The 16,828-nt window shown below is 45.9% G+C and overlaps 1 protein-coding gene across 5 annotated transcripts in view; it reads left to right on the top strand.

The window, feature by feature from the left end:
* LOC124607365 (rab11 family-interacting protein 4) overlaps positions 1 to 16,828 on the top strand; it is a 929,323-nt gene that overhangs the window by 776,743 nt on the left and 135,752 nt on the right. For all 5 annotated transcript variants that reach the window (XM_047139676.1, XM_047139675.1, XM_047139674.1 and 2 more), the window contains one exon: positions 1,218 to 1,335. In XM_047139676.1, coding sequence (XP_046995632.1) covers positions 1,218 to 1,335 — 118 coding nt within the window. The remainder of the gene's footprint in view (positions 1 to 1,217; positions 1,336 to 16,828) is intronic.

Below are 16,828 nucleotides of genomic sequence, written 5' to 3'. Positions count from 1 at the left end.
AAGACGTTCGGCTCACTTCCGCACCGTCGCTTGCTCCAAAAAAGTGCCCGCTTACGATCTATCCGATGATATATGCGGTTGTATAGATAGTTTTCTAACAGGGAGGGAGCAGTATGTCGTCCTGAACGGGGTAACTTCAGGTGTGCCCCAGTGCAGCGTAATTGGTCCTCTGCTTTTTACGATTTACATAAAACGATCTGGTTGATGGTATTGACAGCAGCATTAGACTGTTAGCCGATGATGCTGTAGTCTACAGGAAAGTAGTATCACACGAAAGTTGTGAACAAATCAATGAGGATATGCAAAAAATAAATGCGTGGTGTAATGACTGGCAGTTATCCTTGAATATTACTAAGTGTAACCTACTGCGTATGACAAGGCTAAAATCCCCATTAATGTACCAGTACAAAATAAATGACCCGTCTCTGTAAGCGGTAACATCCGTCAAGTATCTGGGTGTGACTATTCGAAATGATATCAAATGGAATGATCAGATTACAAAAGTAACGGGTAAGGCGAACTCTAGATTGCGGTTTATTGGAAGAATCTTGAAGCGATGCAGTCCTTCAACAAAGGAAATTGCTTACAATACGTTAGTTCGTCCATCTCAGAGTATTGTTCGTCTGTATGGGACCCTTACCAGTTGGGTCTGATTCAAGACACAGAAGGTCCAAAGAAGAGCGGCAAGATACTGGTACATTTAGCCATCACGAGAGCGTTACAAATCTCATAGAAAAGTTGAAGTGGGACACACTTGCAGATAGACGGCGCGCTAAACGGAAGGGGCTGCTCACTGAATTCCGAAATCCGATCTTCACAGAGGATGTAGAGCATATATTATTACCACGAACTTTCAAATCGCGCAATGATCACCATTCAAAGACAAGGGAAATTAGAGCTCGTACTGAGGCGTTCAGACAGTCGTTTTTCCCTCGCGCGACCCGCTAGTGGAAGAGAGCGAGGAAAAAATTACTTTGGCGCGAATTGTGCCCTCCGCCACACATCGCTTGGTGGCTAGTGGAGTATATATGTAGATATAAAAACAGATTTTCCATGCAGGACACTGATACATGTGTTCCCCTAATTGTTTCGAACATCGTATTGTTATTGGAATCAGTTGTGTTGTGTGTGTGTGTGTGTGTGTGTGTGTGTGTGTGTGTGTGTGTGTGTGTGTTTCCAGTTGTAGATGACGTGGGATGCGTTGTTTGTGGTTGCAGCCAGCTGTACCGCAGCTCGAGTTTCAACTCGTCGGGGCGCAGTTCGACCTGCGACACGGGCGACGACATGTACTCGGACGTCTCGCTAGAAGAGGACGTGATAGACCTCAACCACAAGGTACGTACATCCACCCTGCCTCATCCGCTGCAGCTGCATGTGTATCTGCAAGGAATGCGGCTGCGCATTCGGTGCAGCCCCTCGAAGCTGCAAAGGACGCCGTGTTGTATTATTTCAAATTTTCTGCGAATGTTCATTGTCAGCCCAGTTATACAACCCAAGCACATCACAGAACATAATCAAATCTTTGGCTCCCTCTCCTTGCCTTGTGCAGTGAGCCAATGCACGTATCGCGAGAATGATTTAAGAGACCTTTTGTGGTGGCTCAGTGTAAAGTTATGAGGCATCATGAAAGTGAGAACGAAGACGGATTCAGTTATTAATCTTAACAAACAGAAACAAGGAGACTGGTCTGCTCATTTTGGCTATCCGACGGATGGATCACCACGTCAAGTGCCGCTGTTGCGCGAGAGACTTGCATGAATTCCACGCTTCTCCTCTTCTACGTAGACACTTCCCAAGTCACTGTGCGGGGCTTGGCGAAGGGCAATTGGTACCAATAATCAGCTGTTTTAAACCATTCGCGTATTGACTGAGGGGAAAATGAGTGTCGGTATGCCAGTTATGCTCCCTAATCTCACCACGGTCCCTAGGCGAGATACACCATGGTATAAGCAAAACTGTCACACGCTCTTCTTCGAATGTCGGTTCTCTAAATTTACCCAACAGCATTTCAAGACAAACGACGTCGCTCATCATCTGGAGATTTCATCCCCGAGAATCTCTGTTAGCATGGACTACTCTGACTTGTTAAGGTACCAGCAGCGCATGTCTCCATTTGCCCCATAGACACCTCCCATGATATTCATGCTGATCTATAAGCCATTATATGTAACTCTATTTGATCAACTTGTCTTCGTAAAGCACGGGGTTAAAATACCCGTTCGGTCTCCGTATTCAGCTTTCCTGCTCGCACCCCCCCCCCCCCCCCTCTTCCTTCACCAAATCGCTTGAGGCAAATGTTGCGATGGTTGATGGTTCCTTTGAAACGGTCATAGCAAACGACCTTCGCCATTAATATCCATTCATAAATTGTGCTCAGTGTGTAATTTCGGCTTCGGCGTCGTCGTCAAGACGCCAAACCCCAACCTGCCTTCTTCTACTAATATGGATGATGAAAATTTCTCAACGGGTTGAACCTACCGGTACCGCCCGTGTGTTTTGCCGTGCATGCTAACGACGCAGCATTTAAAGTTGTACGCGCCCGCAGACTCAACAAGACATTGCCGGTATTAATTTTGGTTTTGTATTGTGTTTTTCGGGCTTGGCTAGCACTTGGGTGGGTGACCGTCCGGTCGCCCGAGCGCTGTTGGCAAGCGGGTTACAGTCAGCTCTTGTGAGGCAAACTGAGGAGCTACTTGATTGAGAAGTAGCGGCTCCGCTCACGAAAACTGACAACGGCCGGGAGAGCTGTGTGGTGACCACGTGCCCCTCCGTATTTGCGTTTGGTGACACCTAAAGGGTGAGGATGACACGGCGGTACCGTTAGGCTTTCAAGGCTTGTTCAGGCGGTGTCGTTTTTTTGTTGTTAATGTTGTCTTATCGGATGTAGTTAGTGACGGACTGACCTGTTGCGTTGCCCAGTCTAGCTTAGTTTGTACGGCAGCAGTTGGATTGTAGTTAACTAATATTGTTAGGGGTATGAAATCTTATACCATAGACGAAAAGCTTCTAACAAGGGAACCTCCCCATCGCACCCCCCTCAGATTTAGTTATAAGTTGGCACAGTGGATAGGCCTTGAAAAACTGAACCCAGATCAATTGAGAAAACAGGAAGAAGTTGTGTGAAACTGAGAAAAAATAAGCAAAATATACAAACTGAGTAGTTCATGCGAAGATAGGTAACATCAAGGACGTTAGAACCACAGGAGCTCCGTGGTCTCGTGGTAACGTGAGCAGCTGTGGAACGAAAGGTCGTAGGTTCAAATCTTCACTCGAGTGAACATTTTAATTTTTTATTTTCAGTTTATGTGACAAACTCTTATGTTTTCATCACTTTTTTGGGAGTAATTATCACATCCACAAGAAAACCTAAATCGGGCAAGGTAGAAGAGTCTTTTTACCCATTCGCCAAGTGTACAAGTTAGATCGGTCGACAACATATTCCTGTCATGTGACGCACATGCCGTCACCAGTGTCGTATAGAATATATCAGATGTGTTTTCCTGTGGAGGAATCGGTTGACCTATGACCTTGCGATCAAATGTTTTCCGTTCCCATTGGAGAGGCACGTCCTTTCGTCTACTAATCGCACGGTTTTGCGATGCGGTCACAAAACACAGACACTAAACTTATTACAGTGAACAGAGACGTCAATGAACGAACGGACAGATAATAACTATGCAAAAATAAAGAAAGTAAAATTTTCACTTGTGGGATGACTTGAACCAAGGACTTTGACCTCCTCATCTGCAGCTGCTCACGCTACCACGAAACCACGGCGCTCCTGAACTCACGTACTCCTTCATGTTGCATATGTGACCCATGGACGACTCAGTTCCACGCAACTTCTTCCTGTTTTCTCAATTGATCTGTGTTCGGTTTATCAAGGCCTATCCACTGTGCCAAGTTATAACTAAATCTGAGGGGGGTGCGATGGGGAGGTTCCCTTGTAAGATGATCTGCGGCCATATTGGCACTAAATGGTAAAACAGTTGCCTTGATGACACTTTCTGGCAGATTAAAACTATGTGCGAGACCAAGACTTCCGCGGGAAAGTGCTCTACCGACTGAACCACCCAAGCGCGACTCATGGCCCGTCCTCACGATTTATAGCCGCCAGTACCTCGTCTCCTACTTTCCTGCCATGAAGTTTCATATCAGTGGACACTCCGCTGCAGAGTGAAAATTTCATTGTGGCACTTCCCATGATTGCCAACGTTCTAATTATTATATCATGATGCGTTTCGGGACAAACTCATCATCAGATCTATTTCAGTCAACACGAATATCTTATTGCTTCCTACTGCATTTCATAAAACCATCTGTGTGCAACCCTTCGTTGTGGTGGTATACCAAATCTGGCAATTGATAGTAGAAATTACTTAACCAGTCACAATTCATTTTATTTCCGCTACACGTTTCGGAAGGTTGCCAACGGCCTTGCCGCAGTAGTAATAGCGGTTCCGTCAAATCACCGAAGTTAAGCGCCGTTGGGGTTGGATAGCACTAGGATGGATGAGCATCCGGTCTGCCGAGCGCTGTTGGCAACCGGGGTGCACTCAGCCCTTGTGAGACAAACTGAGGAGCTACTTGATTGGGGAAGTAGTGGCTCCGCTCTCGGAAACTGACATACGACGGGGAGAGCGGTGTGCTGACCGCATGCCCCTCCATATCGACATCCAGTGACGCCCGTGGGTTGAGGATGACACGGCGGCCGGTCGGTACCGTTGGGCCTTCATGGCCCGTTCGGGTGGAGTTTAGTTTTGGTTTCGGAAGGTTAAACCTCCATAATCTGGTGGATTTATGGCAGTTAACAAGGCACTGGTATACAGTATTTGATCAGAAATTCCGGAAATCATATTAGTGGACATTAATTATGACGGCTTGAACTCTACTGGGGAGGAAGGGCAGCTCATTTTTCCTCAAGAACTGAAATCAGACACACTGGGGTCTAGAGCGAAGTCGACATTTTGAGCCAAAAGGTGTTTCACTGTTCAGGCCGGAGGTCTGGGCAGGCCAGTCACTACAAGAATGTCATTTTCCACAAACCACTGCCTCATAAATGCTGCTTTATGACAGGGTGTATTGTCATGCTGAGACAAGCTATCATCTCCTCGGATCTGTTCCGCTAATGAAAGCAGCACACATTGCTGTAAAATCTGCTCATATCTTTCCTCATTTAGTGGTTTCTTGAGCACAATAAGGGGACCACACCATAACCATGGCAAGTATCACAATACCGTAGCAGCACCTCTTGCGCACTTTGCTAGTAACATTACATGATGGCAGGTAACGTTACCCAGCCAGTCACCAAAACCATACCCTTCCATCGGATTGCGAAAGGGTACAGCGTGATTTATGACCGCAGATCATTTGTTTCCAGTTCAGTTACTCACTGTCCAGTAAGAACAACCTCAAGTGTCGCTTAGGATTGACTAGAGAAATATGTGGCTGCTCGATCATTGTAACCCTTCCTTTTTAACTACCTGCACCCAGTCATGGTGTTAGCTGGACTACTGCTAGCCCTCAGAAACTCACGATCGATTCCTTCCGTTGAATTCATGTGAATTTTTACAACCACCATAGCGAATACTCGACATCGATCGACCGTCAGTGCAAGAAGTTTGCCAGGTCTTGATTTAACTGTGAATCTTCCTCCGCGTTTCCACTTCACAATCACATCACCAGCAGTCTACCCGGGTAGCTTTACAAAGTTTGAAATATCTGATGGACTAGTTTCTCGGGTGACATCAAATTTGTAGTCCACTTTGGAGGGACCGAGCTCTTCTGACCTATCTGTTCTGCTGTTATTGCCTGACTGGCAACACAAAGATCTTCGCCTCCTTTTATACTACTATATTGCACTGCCTGTGTTCTGATTACGATGCAAAGTGCATGCATATGCAAAGGAACACGCACTGCGGTGACCACAGCCGTTAAGAAACACATCAAACAAATTCGCAATTGCGAATGGGTACTACCATCAGTTGTAGAATGGAATGACGAGGATGAAAATGTGTGCCAGACCGAGACTCGAACCCGGATTTCCTGTGGTGTCCTGCCCATTCGTCTCTTATAGGGTGCCTAGGAAGCTGTTTACTCGGATATCTAGACAACACAAAAGCAAATCGCATTAATGGTTTTTATTACAGTAATTGAACTGACAATACCTAACTTTGATTTACAATGTCGTGTCGCAGGTAACTGGCGACATCCAAATAATTGTCTTTAACTATCAAGTAATGGATATGAATCACAAGTCTCGGCTCTTCCAGTGCTCTCTTCTAGCGCTCTCTAAGTTTAAAATAAAACTTGTCGGCATAACATTACTCTAAATTCCGCTGTTCCACATCCGTAAAACGCAACTTCACTGACGGCGCTCTCAAAAATCGTAGCTGCACCTGGGACTGATTGTGAATAGGGATTAACAGGCCGGTGGATAATACAGGCTTTCCAGATAGCTCGCAGCTTTGTCAGTCTAATTGCTTCTCTCACACATCTCGCATACCAGTCATATTAGGCTGACCGAAGTGAGGTTGAAAGGTGGCAGTTCGGTTGGGAGTCGGCGAAGCCAGCGAGAGTTAACTCAAGCGAATGTAAATCTTGTAACGGCATGTGTTTTATGCTTACTGAATTTTGATGAGTAACTTACTCCGCGATCTCGATAACATCATGGACAAAAGCATTCTTATGATATCGGTAGGTTAAATATTTCAAAAATTTTTTCACTGCTCGGACCCGGAATGGTTGGTTACTTCAGCGAACTGGTCTACAGAGGCAAGAAAAAGATGTTCATAACCCTCGTTAAATACAACCGAGCTCTTGGTACTGGAACGTTTCCTGGGAAGACGACTGCTGCCGGGCGACGTCTGGCTCGGGTGGGCCGGCAGTGGCTCGTAGCTGCGTCGCTCGCTATCTGTGGAACGCCGGGCGCTATCTGGCGGAAGCGTCCCATGCCTGCTCAGATACGAGTTGCCGGCGTGCCTCTGCACAGTTCGCGCTTCGGGTTTCGCTGCCGTCGCCGTCATTGCCGCCCACGAGGTGAGTCTCTCGTTCCCCGCTGGCCCCCGTCTGCTCCTGTCTTTGCAGTGTGTGGTCGTAAACAGGGCAGTGGAAAGCTACTTGCAAGTCTTCTCTGTATATGACACTGTATATCATTGACATAAAAACTGCAGATGCTTCAATCGTAAATTTCGAATTTAGCCCTTACATTTATGACAAAATAGTAATATCACTATTACTGGTTGATTCAAGTCGTGAAATAAAACCACTGCCCTCTGAAAAAAAAAAAAAAAAAAAAAAATACTCGCCACAAAGCCCAGTGAAGTGACAGCCTGGTGGCCCAGTTACAGTTAAGGTACATGCTTTGAGGGGTGTATTATTAGTGATTCTGAACAAAAACTTCAGATGGACATATGCCCAATTCCGAATGGTTTCCGAGATAGAATACATGTTATTTTTCGTGTTATTCACACGTTGTCATTTTTTATAGCGTACGACAGTAGTGTAGGGGAAGCTGAGACGAACAGTTTGATAGAAGGCACTTGTGGTCTATCAAGTCGGGAAACTGCCACAAACTCGCCTACAAACATTGTCTAAGCTACAACACATGCTCATCGCTAGAAGTTTTCAATATTCGCGCGCTCTCGTCGCACAAACTATTAGTCCTACAGAAAAAATGGCTAGGGCCTTTTTTGCATTAAGTTTAATGTAGTTTAATTTTGTACTGAGAGATGTTTTCTCTGGAGGGTGAGGTTTCAGAGTTACTCAAGAAAAAGGTACAAAAGTGATATTAAACGTTATCCACCACGGAAACCATTCGGAATACACCTATGTCAACATGAAGTTTTTCGTTCAGAATCATTCGTTGAAGCGTATACCTTTCCTCCTGATTCACCCTGTATCCATCCTGAGTTTACTTAACTACCGTCCTCTCTTCTTTGCTTACCTGTAAGTCGTTTCGAAACACCACTACTGCATACAGATACTTTGTTTTTATTACGGAACAACAGATAGCAAACCTTTGTGAAGCTGCTTCAGAGAGCGTAATTTTTTCAATATTTCTGTTTGGAAATCACTTGGTGGACTTAAACGACAGAATTATGGTCGTAGATAAGAGTATCAAACAATTTTTCTACTGTCCGTTAACGTTTTACGGAAGCATGTGTAACTAATTCTGCCCCTCCTGTTTGTAGTTGTTAAACATACATAAGTGATACAGTTTGGCAGGGACACGAATCACCGACCTAGTTCTGCACGGTAGGTCACATAAGTATTTTGTGTGTACCTGGAACATGAGACCCGACTACTTCGCTAGCAAAGTGAAACTTCTGTTAAGAATACCGGATCGTTTCATTTCTATCCTCTTGCACCGCTACGCTTAGCTATCTGAATGACGCTCACCATTCCACTCGCAACTTATCACTTTCGTAATCTAAAGCCAGTTATTGACAACGCCCTTACCGGCTGTCAGCTTTTATCACAACTTAATTGTGGACACAATTTCGAAACTGGGAACATAATAATCGTAGCTTGTTAGGGCGGTCTGCAGTCGGCCTAAGAATATTACAAATTGAAGTGTCTGTAAATAATGAATCAAGATTAATGGGAAAATATTTTTTCAGTAATTTGACTACGTAATCTCATTCATATCATATTAACTAAAAAAAACTTGTTAAAGCGTTTGTTGAAATGAAAGTTATAGCAGTTTATTTAAAAAGGAAACAACTAGTCAAGAGATCGTTCAATCGAATCCTCTGTAGCATGTTCCCTGTTGTCTCCCTTTTGAGAGCCATACATTAATGGTGCTTTTATCATCTACATAACTCGTGTAATTGTTTGAGTAAAACATTAATTTGGAAATTATTGGCCGGCCGGGGTGGCCGAGCGGTTCTAGACGCTACAGTCTGGAACCGCTCGAGCGATACGGTAGCAGATTCGAATCCTGCCTCAGGCATGGATGTGTGTGATGTCCTTAGGTTGGTTAGGTTTAAGTAGTTCTAAGTTCTAGGGGACTGATGACCTCAGCAGTTAAGTCCCATAGTGCTCAGAGCCATTTGAACCATTTTTTTGGAAATTATTTTGTAAATCCTCCATTTTTCTGCATGAACAGTTAGTTTGTAATTGAAAATCAAAAGAAATAATTATTGTTTTAATGTTAATCGAGATCATGCAGGCCGTATGTTATGTAACATATTCCATTTTAATTTGACAAAGCATCTACGAAACTACTTCAGCCTTACACTGTAGATATATGGAGCCAGGTTTGATGATGTTTCAGTGCCGTCATTGCCCAAATATACCACTTCAAGCACTTTTATCTTCTTGTTGTAAGTGAAGGAATGTCCAGGAGAGTAATTCCAGTAGCAGACAAAAATTAAAATGTGAAATATAATGCGTGGAATATTTAGATTGTCTTTCACACGGAGAAATAAGCGGTTTTCACGGACAATAGTTGCATGAAAAGTTGTGGGCGCGACTTGCTGTTCCCTTCTGTTGTGGAGAGGGGAATCGGCAATCTTCCTGTTGTTCCGGGGTAAGGCTGCCTGTTGTTCGGGGGTAAGGCTGCCTGTTGTTCGGGGGTAAGGCTGCCTGTTGTTCGGGGGTAAGGCTGCCTGTTGTTCGGGGGGTAAGGCTGCCTGTTGTTCGGGGGGTAAGGCTGCCCGTTGTTCCAGGGGGCCGGGGCTGCCCGTTGTTCCGGGGGGCCGGGGCTGCCCGTTGTTCCGGGGGGCCGGGGCTGCCCGTTGTTCCGGGGGGCCGGGGCTGCCCGTTGTTCCGGGGGGCCGGGGCTGCCCGTTGTTCCGGGGGGCCGGGGCTGCCCGTTGTTCCGGGGGGCCGGGGCTGCCCGTTGTTCCGGGGGGCCGGGGCTGCCCGTTGTTCCGGGGGGCCGGGGCTGCCCGTTGTTCCGGGGGGCCGGGGCTGCCCGTTGTTCCGGGGGGCCGGGGCTGCCCGTTGTTCCGGGGGGCCGGGGCTGCCCGTTGTTCCGGGGGGCCGGGGCTGCCCGTTGTTCGGGGGGGCCGGGGCTGCCCGTTGTTTCGGGGGGGTTAAGGCTGCCCGTTGTTTCGGGGGGTGGTAAGGCTGCCCGTTGTTTCGGGGGGTGGTAAGGCTGCCCGTTGTTTCAGGGGGTGGTAAGGCTGCCCGTTGTTTCGGGGGGGGTAAGGCTGCCCGTTGTTTCGGGGGGGGGGTAAGGCTCCCCGTTGTTTCGGGGCGCCGGGGCTGCCCGTAGTTCGGGTGGAGCGGGTGGAGGAGCGGGCTGGCTGCCCATCCGTTGTCGGGGGGGGGGGGGGGGGGAGGAGTGGGCTGCCTTTTCTTGTGGGAGCTGAGTTGTCTGTTATGGAGGTGGATTTGTTTTGTAAGGCATAGAACAGTTATGTCATAGAGTGCATTGCGGGATATTATTATCTAACCATCCTTTAGACCAGCTAATGAAGAACACATCAGTTACATAATTTCTTGTGCAGGTAACAATGGGTATTCACTAGGTTTTTCAGAATCTCATCCACTAAATTTCTTCAACATCTGATATTCACAAGGATTATTGACATCTTAAAACAGCTGATACAGAGCAAATTAACACTTACGTAAAAATTCTTGATTCGTGTTCAGCCTCCTGGATGGCCTTTATCACAGTTCGAAACATTCACGAGGAAACGCCTCCTATTTGAAACTCGTGGGAGAGCAGTGCGAAGAGAAAGCAGTGGGACGCGGGTGGCCATTCTAGGAAGCGCGGGACGTCCATATTAGGCGGCCGCAGAGGTCGTGGCCGGCAGTTTAAGGGGTCTGGCCGGCGCGTGACCCGCGGCCCGCCGACGTGAAGGCAGGCGAGCAGGCGGGCGCGCTGTGGGCAGCGCGCGGCGCGGCTCGGCCCACCAGTGCTGCGGCGGCGGGGCGACGAGTGTGACGGCGGCGCCGAGCTGACCAGCCGAGCCGCGCCTCACAGGTAACGTGGGCGGCGCCGGCGACCTCTGTGCTCCGCGGCTTCTCTGCTTGAAGGGCCCTACACACACACGCACCGACCGACCGACAAACTGGACTTGTGTAGGGGTTTCGACCGCGCGACCGACCAGCTTTCCCTGTCGCGGCATCGGGCGGCTAGGACCAGCCGACTGCCCCACCACTCTATCCAACAAATCGTGCCGTGTGTGGCGCTGTCGTACCAACCGTTGGACAAAAGTTCGTCTTTTGGCCCTGCGCCGGGGTTCAAATGTTGTTCCAATCTATGTAACTGGGTGCGAGGCGGACGAGACTATAAAGCTAGAGTTTTTGGAGAACTTTAAAGATTGCAGATGTTTGTGAGACCCTTCCTGCGAGGAGCATAGCAATGTGGATGCAAGAAGTGAAGCATTTTATTCATTTTTTAATGAATCCATAACGGTTTCGTGGGGCATATGGGGAGAATAAAAGTCCGTCGACCGTCTATATTTCTGTTTTCAGGCTTTATTTTCAATACTTATCGAAAATGAAATGTAAAACCCGAGATATATACATTTAACGGGCATCAGTACAGTAAATACTTGTCTTTTATTGGTATAAGCTTTGAAAAGGAGTCCAGTCCATATCCAAGGTCTGGGCTATGAAGAACCAAGTGTGAGATTTTTTTTTTTACTATTCTAACAGTTGTTAAATGCTTCCTTTCTTATGTATCTGTTATATTTACTAGATGCTATGCGTCTCCACCATGTGCACTCTATATTCTTCGAATTTTAAATAAGTTTCTTAAACTTACAGGTCATCTTTTATCCTACGTATATAAACAAATTAATAACTTTTACGTGAACATCTTTGTTTTTTGCTTTACCACGATGTATTTCGTCAGTCAACTATAAGATGCAGGTTTCAGGAATCATTATAGTTGATAACTGTGGATAATTTGAGGTCCTTAACTTCTGCCAGAAACTAGAAATCATAATGTAGCTAACAGCCTTTCCTTGCAGCCTCTGTGACTGTAGTCACTTGGTGCACGGAGTGGCAACTGACCCTTAACATAGACAAATGTAATATATTGCGAATACTTAGAAAGAAGGATCCTTTATTGTATGATTATATGATAGCGGAACAAGCACTGGTAGCAGTTACTTCTGTAAAATATCTGGAAGTATGCGTACGGAACGATTTGAAGTGGAATGATCATATAAAATTAATTGTTGGTAAGGCGGGTGCCAGGTTGAGATTCATTGGGAGAGTCCTTAGAAAATGTAGTCCATCAACAAAGGAGGTGGCTTACAAAATACTCGTCCGACCTATACTTGAGTATTGCTCATCAGTGTGGTATCCGTACCAGGTCGGGTTGACAGAGGAGATGAAGAAGATCCAAAGAAGGGCGGCGCGTTTCGTCACTGGGTTATTTGGTAAGCGTGATAGCATTACGCAGATGTTTAGCAAACTCAAGTGGCAGACTCTGCAAGAGAGGCGCTCTGCATCGCGGTGTAGCTTGCTCGCCAGGTTTCGAGAGGGAGCGTTTCTGGATGAGGTATCGAATATATTGCTTCCCCCTACTTATACCTCCCGAAGAGATCACGAATGTAAAATTAGAGGGATTCGAGCGCGCACGGAGGGTTTCCGGCAGTCGTTCTTTCCGCGAACCGTACGCGACTGGAACAGGAAAGGGAGGTAATGACAGTGGCACGTAAAGTGCCCTCCGCCACACACCGTTGGGTGGCTTGCGGAGTATAAATGTAGATGTTAAGATTGGCTTGACGATGTTCAGCAGCGCCGAAATGCATGTTTCATCCATTCTTAGATAATAACGAAAATCATCGGCACGCAACTGCTTAAGTAACAGAGCATTGGTGAATTTCATTCTTTGCATTTGCCATTTCTTTGCCCACAGCTTTCTCTCAGCTTTTTCTTGACTACGTTACCTCTTGAAACAGCCAAAGCAACCCAAACCTCCTTTTTTGTTTCTGAGTAAAACCAAGCTGTATCTCGTAGAACACAAACAATGAACTTAGAACGAACAATTCACAACAGGAGGGTGGCGCTGTAATCGCTGAGTGCAGTCGGTCGGGACGTGTGTAGGCTGCCACGAAATTGGTCGATCGCCCGATAAGCATGCGTCGCGGCCTAGCTCCCGTGTTCACCTGCATGCTCCCTGTCTCTAGGGTGAGCTATTGGACGTTCCGAACCCATCTGCCTGAGAATGGGAGAGCTCCCTAAAGTAAACAACTGCTATCTGGTCTCTGTTACAAGGCATCTCCATTGTCTCCTCTCCTCCCCTTTCCCATCTCCGTTCACATCTTCGTCGCCCACCCCTTCTCCTTTCTCGCAGCTCCTGGTATTCAGTGTGAGCTTACCGGAGAGGTGTGATTTATTCCGCTTCATGTGCCGTAGCAACTGAAGACACGACTCGTACTTGAGGGGCAGTTTTCCTTAATTTCCGATTCTGAATTAAAAGTTTTCTACAGAAAACGAAAAAGTAGCGATGCTCCCAACCTGTAACAAACATTTAGAATCGCCACTACTTCGACGCTTTACATTACGTTGTTGCTGCTTGTGTTGCTGAAATACTTTCTAGTGGACTTCACCCGACCGGGTGGAGCTCTGCTAGACATCCACCCCTCAATATATAAAATCTAAGATGATTTGTGGAAATCGAACTAGGAACCCCCGCATCAATAGCCAGCAATGAAAATAACCAAAACATGGAAGCGGTCAGTTTCCCGTGATTTCCCTAAAACATGTCAACAGTATGGCTCGACAGACAGTTCGGCAAAGGTACAACTTTCCTCCACACCTTGTTTCCTTCATTCCTCATAAAATCTAGTGTACCGTCGCCTTTGACCTCGCTTCTCGTTGTCGACAGTACAAGAATAGCCAACATGTTGGTGACTCATCCCGATCTGACTGACTTAAATGGTTTTCTCAGTACTCTATGCTATGTAAAAACCAGCCTTTCTTCACGTGGATCTAAAGTGTAAGCTTCGGTTTAAATGGCAGTACGGAACTAAAGAAGAAAGTGGCAAACGCTGATCATGTGTATTTCTGGTAAAACTACATAGACTATACTAGGCTACATTTTAGCTATGCTATCGAATTTTGTCATATACCAATCGCCTATGTTTATACGCCACAGTAGGTGCACTAATCTCTTATTCTCATGATCCCTAAGCGAGATACGCTGTGGTGGTAGCTTGAGGACTCCGAACACAGCAACAATACTCTGTACATGGTCGTATTAGCTTGTTGTGTATTATTTCCTTTAGAGATGCATTGCATTTCCCTAGAACCCTTCCCACAAATTTGACTCTTCCTTCTCCGTACCTGGTGTTACCTGGCTTCACAGCCTTCCCTCTTGATGGGCTTTTGTTACTTGTTGAGAATATGAAAGATGTACCTGTTGTCGAATATCTATCCCAGAAATACATATTAGGACAATGCACACAATTTCGAGTCCCATAAAGCTGTGATCTTTGAGTTGCCTTGCTTGTGTGTTGATTTTGGTTCAAATAGCTCTGAGCACTATGGGACTTAACTTCTGAGGTCATCAGTCCCCTAGAGCTTAGAACTACTTAAACCTAACTAACCTGAGGACATCACACCCATCCATGCCCGAGGCAAGATTCGAACCTGCGACCGCAGCGGTCGCGCGGCTCCAGACTGTAGCGCCTAGAACCGCTAGGCCACTGTGTTGATTTTGTCGCGAGGATGACGGAGCAGCGCAGAATTAACTTACGGGAACGCGAGAAGACTAAATGAAAACTACGTCTAACTTAGCACAGTAGGAGCGGATTTCATGTAGTCAAACCAATGTTAAACGAATTCAAAGTCCCGATCTGAAAAATGGTTTCCAGGTATTCGATGTTACCCATGTCGAAGGTATGCACACACCAGAAACTTCACACTATTCTTATAGAAGCAAAGTTTCACACCGCTTTTAGTTTACGTCAGTTTAATTTCATTTCATGTCATAATTCGCTTAAAAATGAGCGATGTACGGTGAAGACTCATCTTCCTTCACCTCTTTCTTGTTCAGCTATGATGAATGTCACAAGATATGCGTTGTTACAAGAAGTCAGACGCCTCATAATTAATGGAGTAACTGCTAAAGCGATAACTTGCCATCGCAATTTTCACAGAATTCTCAAACAAGATTATTTTTCTTGCGTACTCTACCCAGTGTATGATGTGTTTCAGACAATCCAGACAGAGAAAATGTTGCATTTTGTGCAATTTCTCCTTGTTTTTGTAAAAAGTCGACACAGCGACCGAGTGTCGTGTAGCGACGGAGATATGACCTTCCAGTGTCTCACTCGAGTCTCCGGTGATATCAGTAGCTTTCCAGTTTGTTTCCTCTTGTACAACGTCCGGCTTTCCGCCATCCATATCATCTGGTCGTGGATCGTTCCTTTCATCACTATAACTTGTATATTTATAACATAATTATGATATGTGGGACCTAGATACTTGCTTCCAACAGGCAGGCCGACGTCTGGGTGAGAACAGTTAGCAGTCCTGTAATTCTCGTATCGTGACGCATCCCGTTGGCACAGGGCTTTGCATTAGCTCACTGTACACTTTTAAGAGTGGCTTGGAAGTACCTGGTAGCCACGATTCCTATTTTAATCTCAGCAGAAGCGAGAGAGCCACACTCCGATCTGTTCGTGTCCGAATGAATTTTGGCGACACGGAACGTTAGATACCCAGGCGGAGATAATAAGTGCAATCCCTCATTTACAAGGCAAACTTCGCTCCGTCTTGTCTGAATGTCACGCTCACAAATTTTGTTTAAAGCAGTTCTCTTCGTGTAGCACTACTTTTGTTTCCAAATGAAACTGAGCTGTTTTAAAAGGTTGCACGTATTTCATTAGAGATGATCTTTTGCGTCTTTCATTCCCGCAAGCTGGCCGTTCAGATATCAATTGGTGCAATGTAACTTCAAAAGAGCTTGATTACTTTTCTACATCTCGCTGTTCCAAAATTCGCATTCGAGATACGTTGCCACATATGTGTAAAGCACCCATATCGTATTCATTTAGGACGAATTATGCCGAGCGGTTCTAGGCGCTTCAGTCTGGAACCGCGCGACCGCTACGGTCGCAGGTTCGAATCCTGCCTCGGGCATGGATGTGTGTGATGTCCTTGGGTTAGCTAGGTTTAAGTAGTTCTAAGTTCTACGGGGCTGATGACCTCAGATGTTAAGTCCCATAGTGCTCAGAGCCATTTGAACCATTTGAAGGAAGAATTATGGGAAAAAGACATATCAAGAAAGATTGACAATGGTGAACTTACACCGCAAGTAACAGAGATCTGTAGGGCTGCTTGGTCATTCTGTAAATAGCAAGAGAGATCAGTGGCGAAATTGAATTTCATATCAGTTCAGAAATCTGGTGTTGGCAGTATGTAGGTACTGAACTGGGTGCTCGGTTGTACATGCAACTAGCATTTTCGAATTGATCTTAAATTTTTTAAAGTTCCACAATGTTGTAAATTCGTATCATCTTCGTCTAAAGATTCTGGATTCGATCGCAGCCACCAACCGATGAGACGATGATGATGATCTACGGCTGATATAGAATTTCACTAGGAGTAAAACTCATTCTGCCAATTGCATTTACAAAAATTTTTTTGTCGTTGGTACGGGGAAGGTTCTGTAAAAGCTCCGTATTAAACAATCGTCATCGGCATGTGGACGGGAACAACAGCGAAAGCTAGAGATGACACACACAAGTATATCTACAGAAGATGCAAGCTATCGAAATAAACTCATAATAAACTATTTAATCACCGAAAGTAACGCCGGTAAACATATTTGCATCCACATCTCAGAATGGGCAGAACAAAAACTCTTAACATTCTTCGAATCGACGAGAGCGAGCTAAGAAGTTAGAAAGTA

The sequence above is a fragment of the Schistocerca americana genome, chromosome 3 (assembly GCF_021461395.2).
Source record: "Schistocerca americana isolate TAMUIC-IGC-003095 chromosome 3, iqSchAmer2.1, whole genome shotgun sequence".
NCBI classification, from domain to species: Eukaryota; Metazoa; Arthropoda; class Insecta; order Orthoptera; family Acrididae; genus Schistocerca; species Schistocerca americana.
The sequence above is the reverse complement of the archived record's forward strand: the minus strand, read 5'-3'. Positions and strand labels throughout refer to the sequence as shown.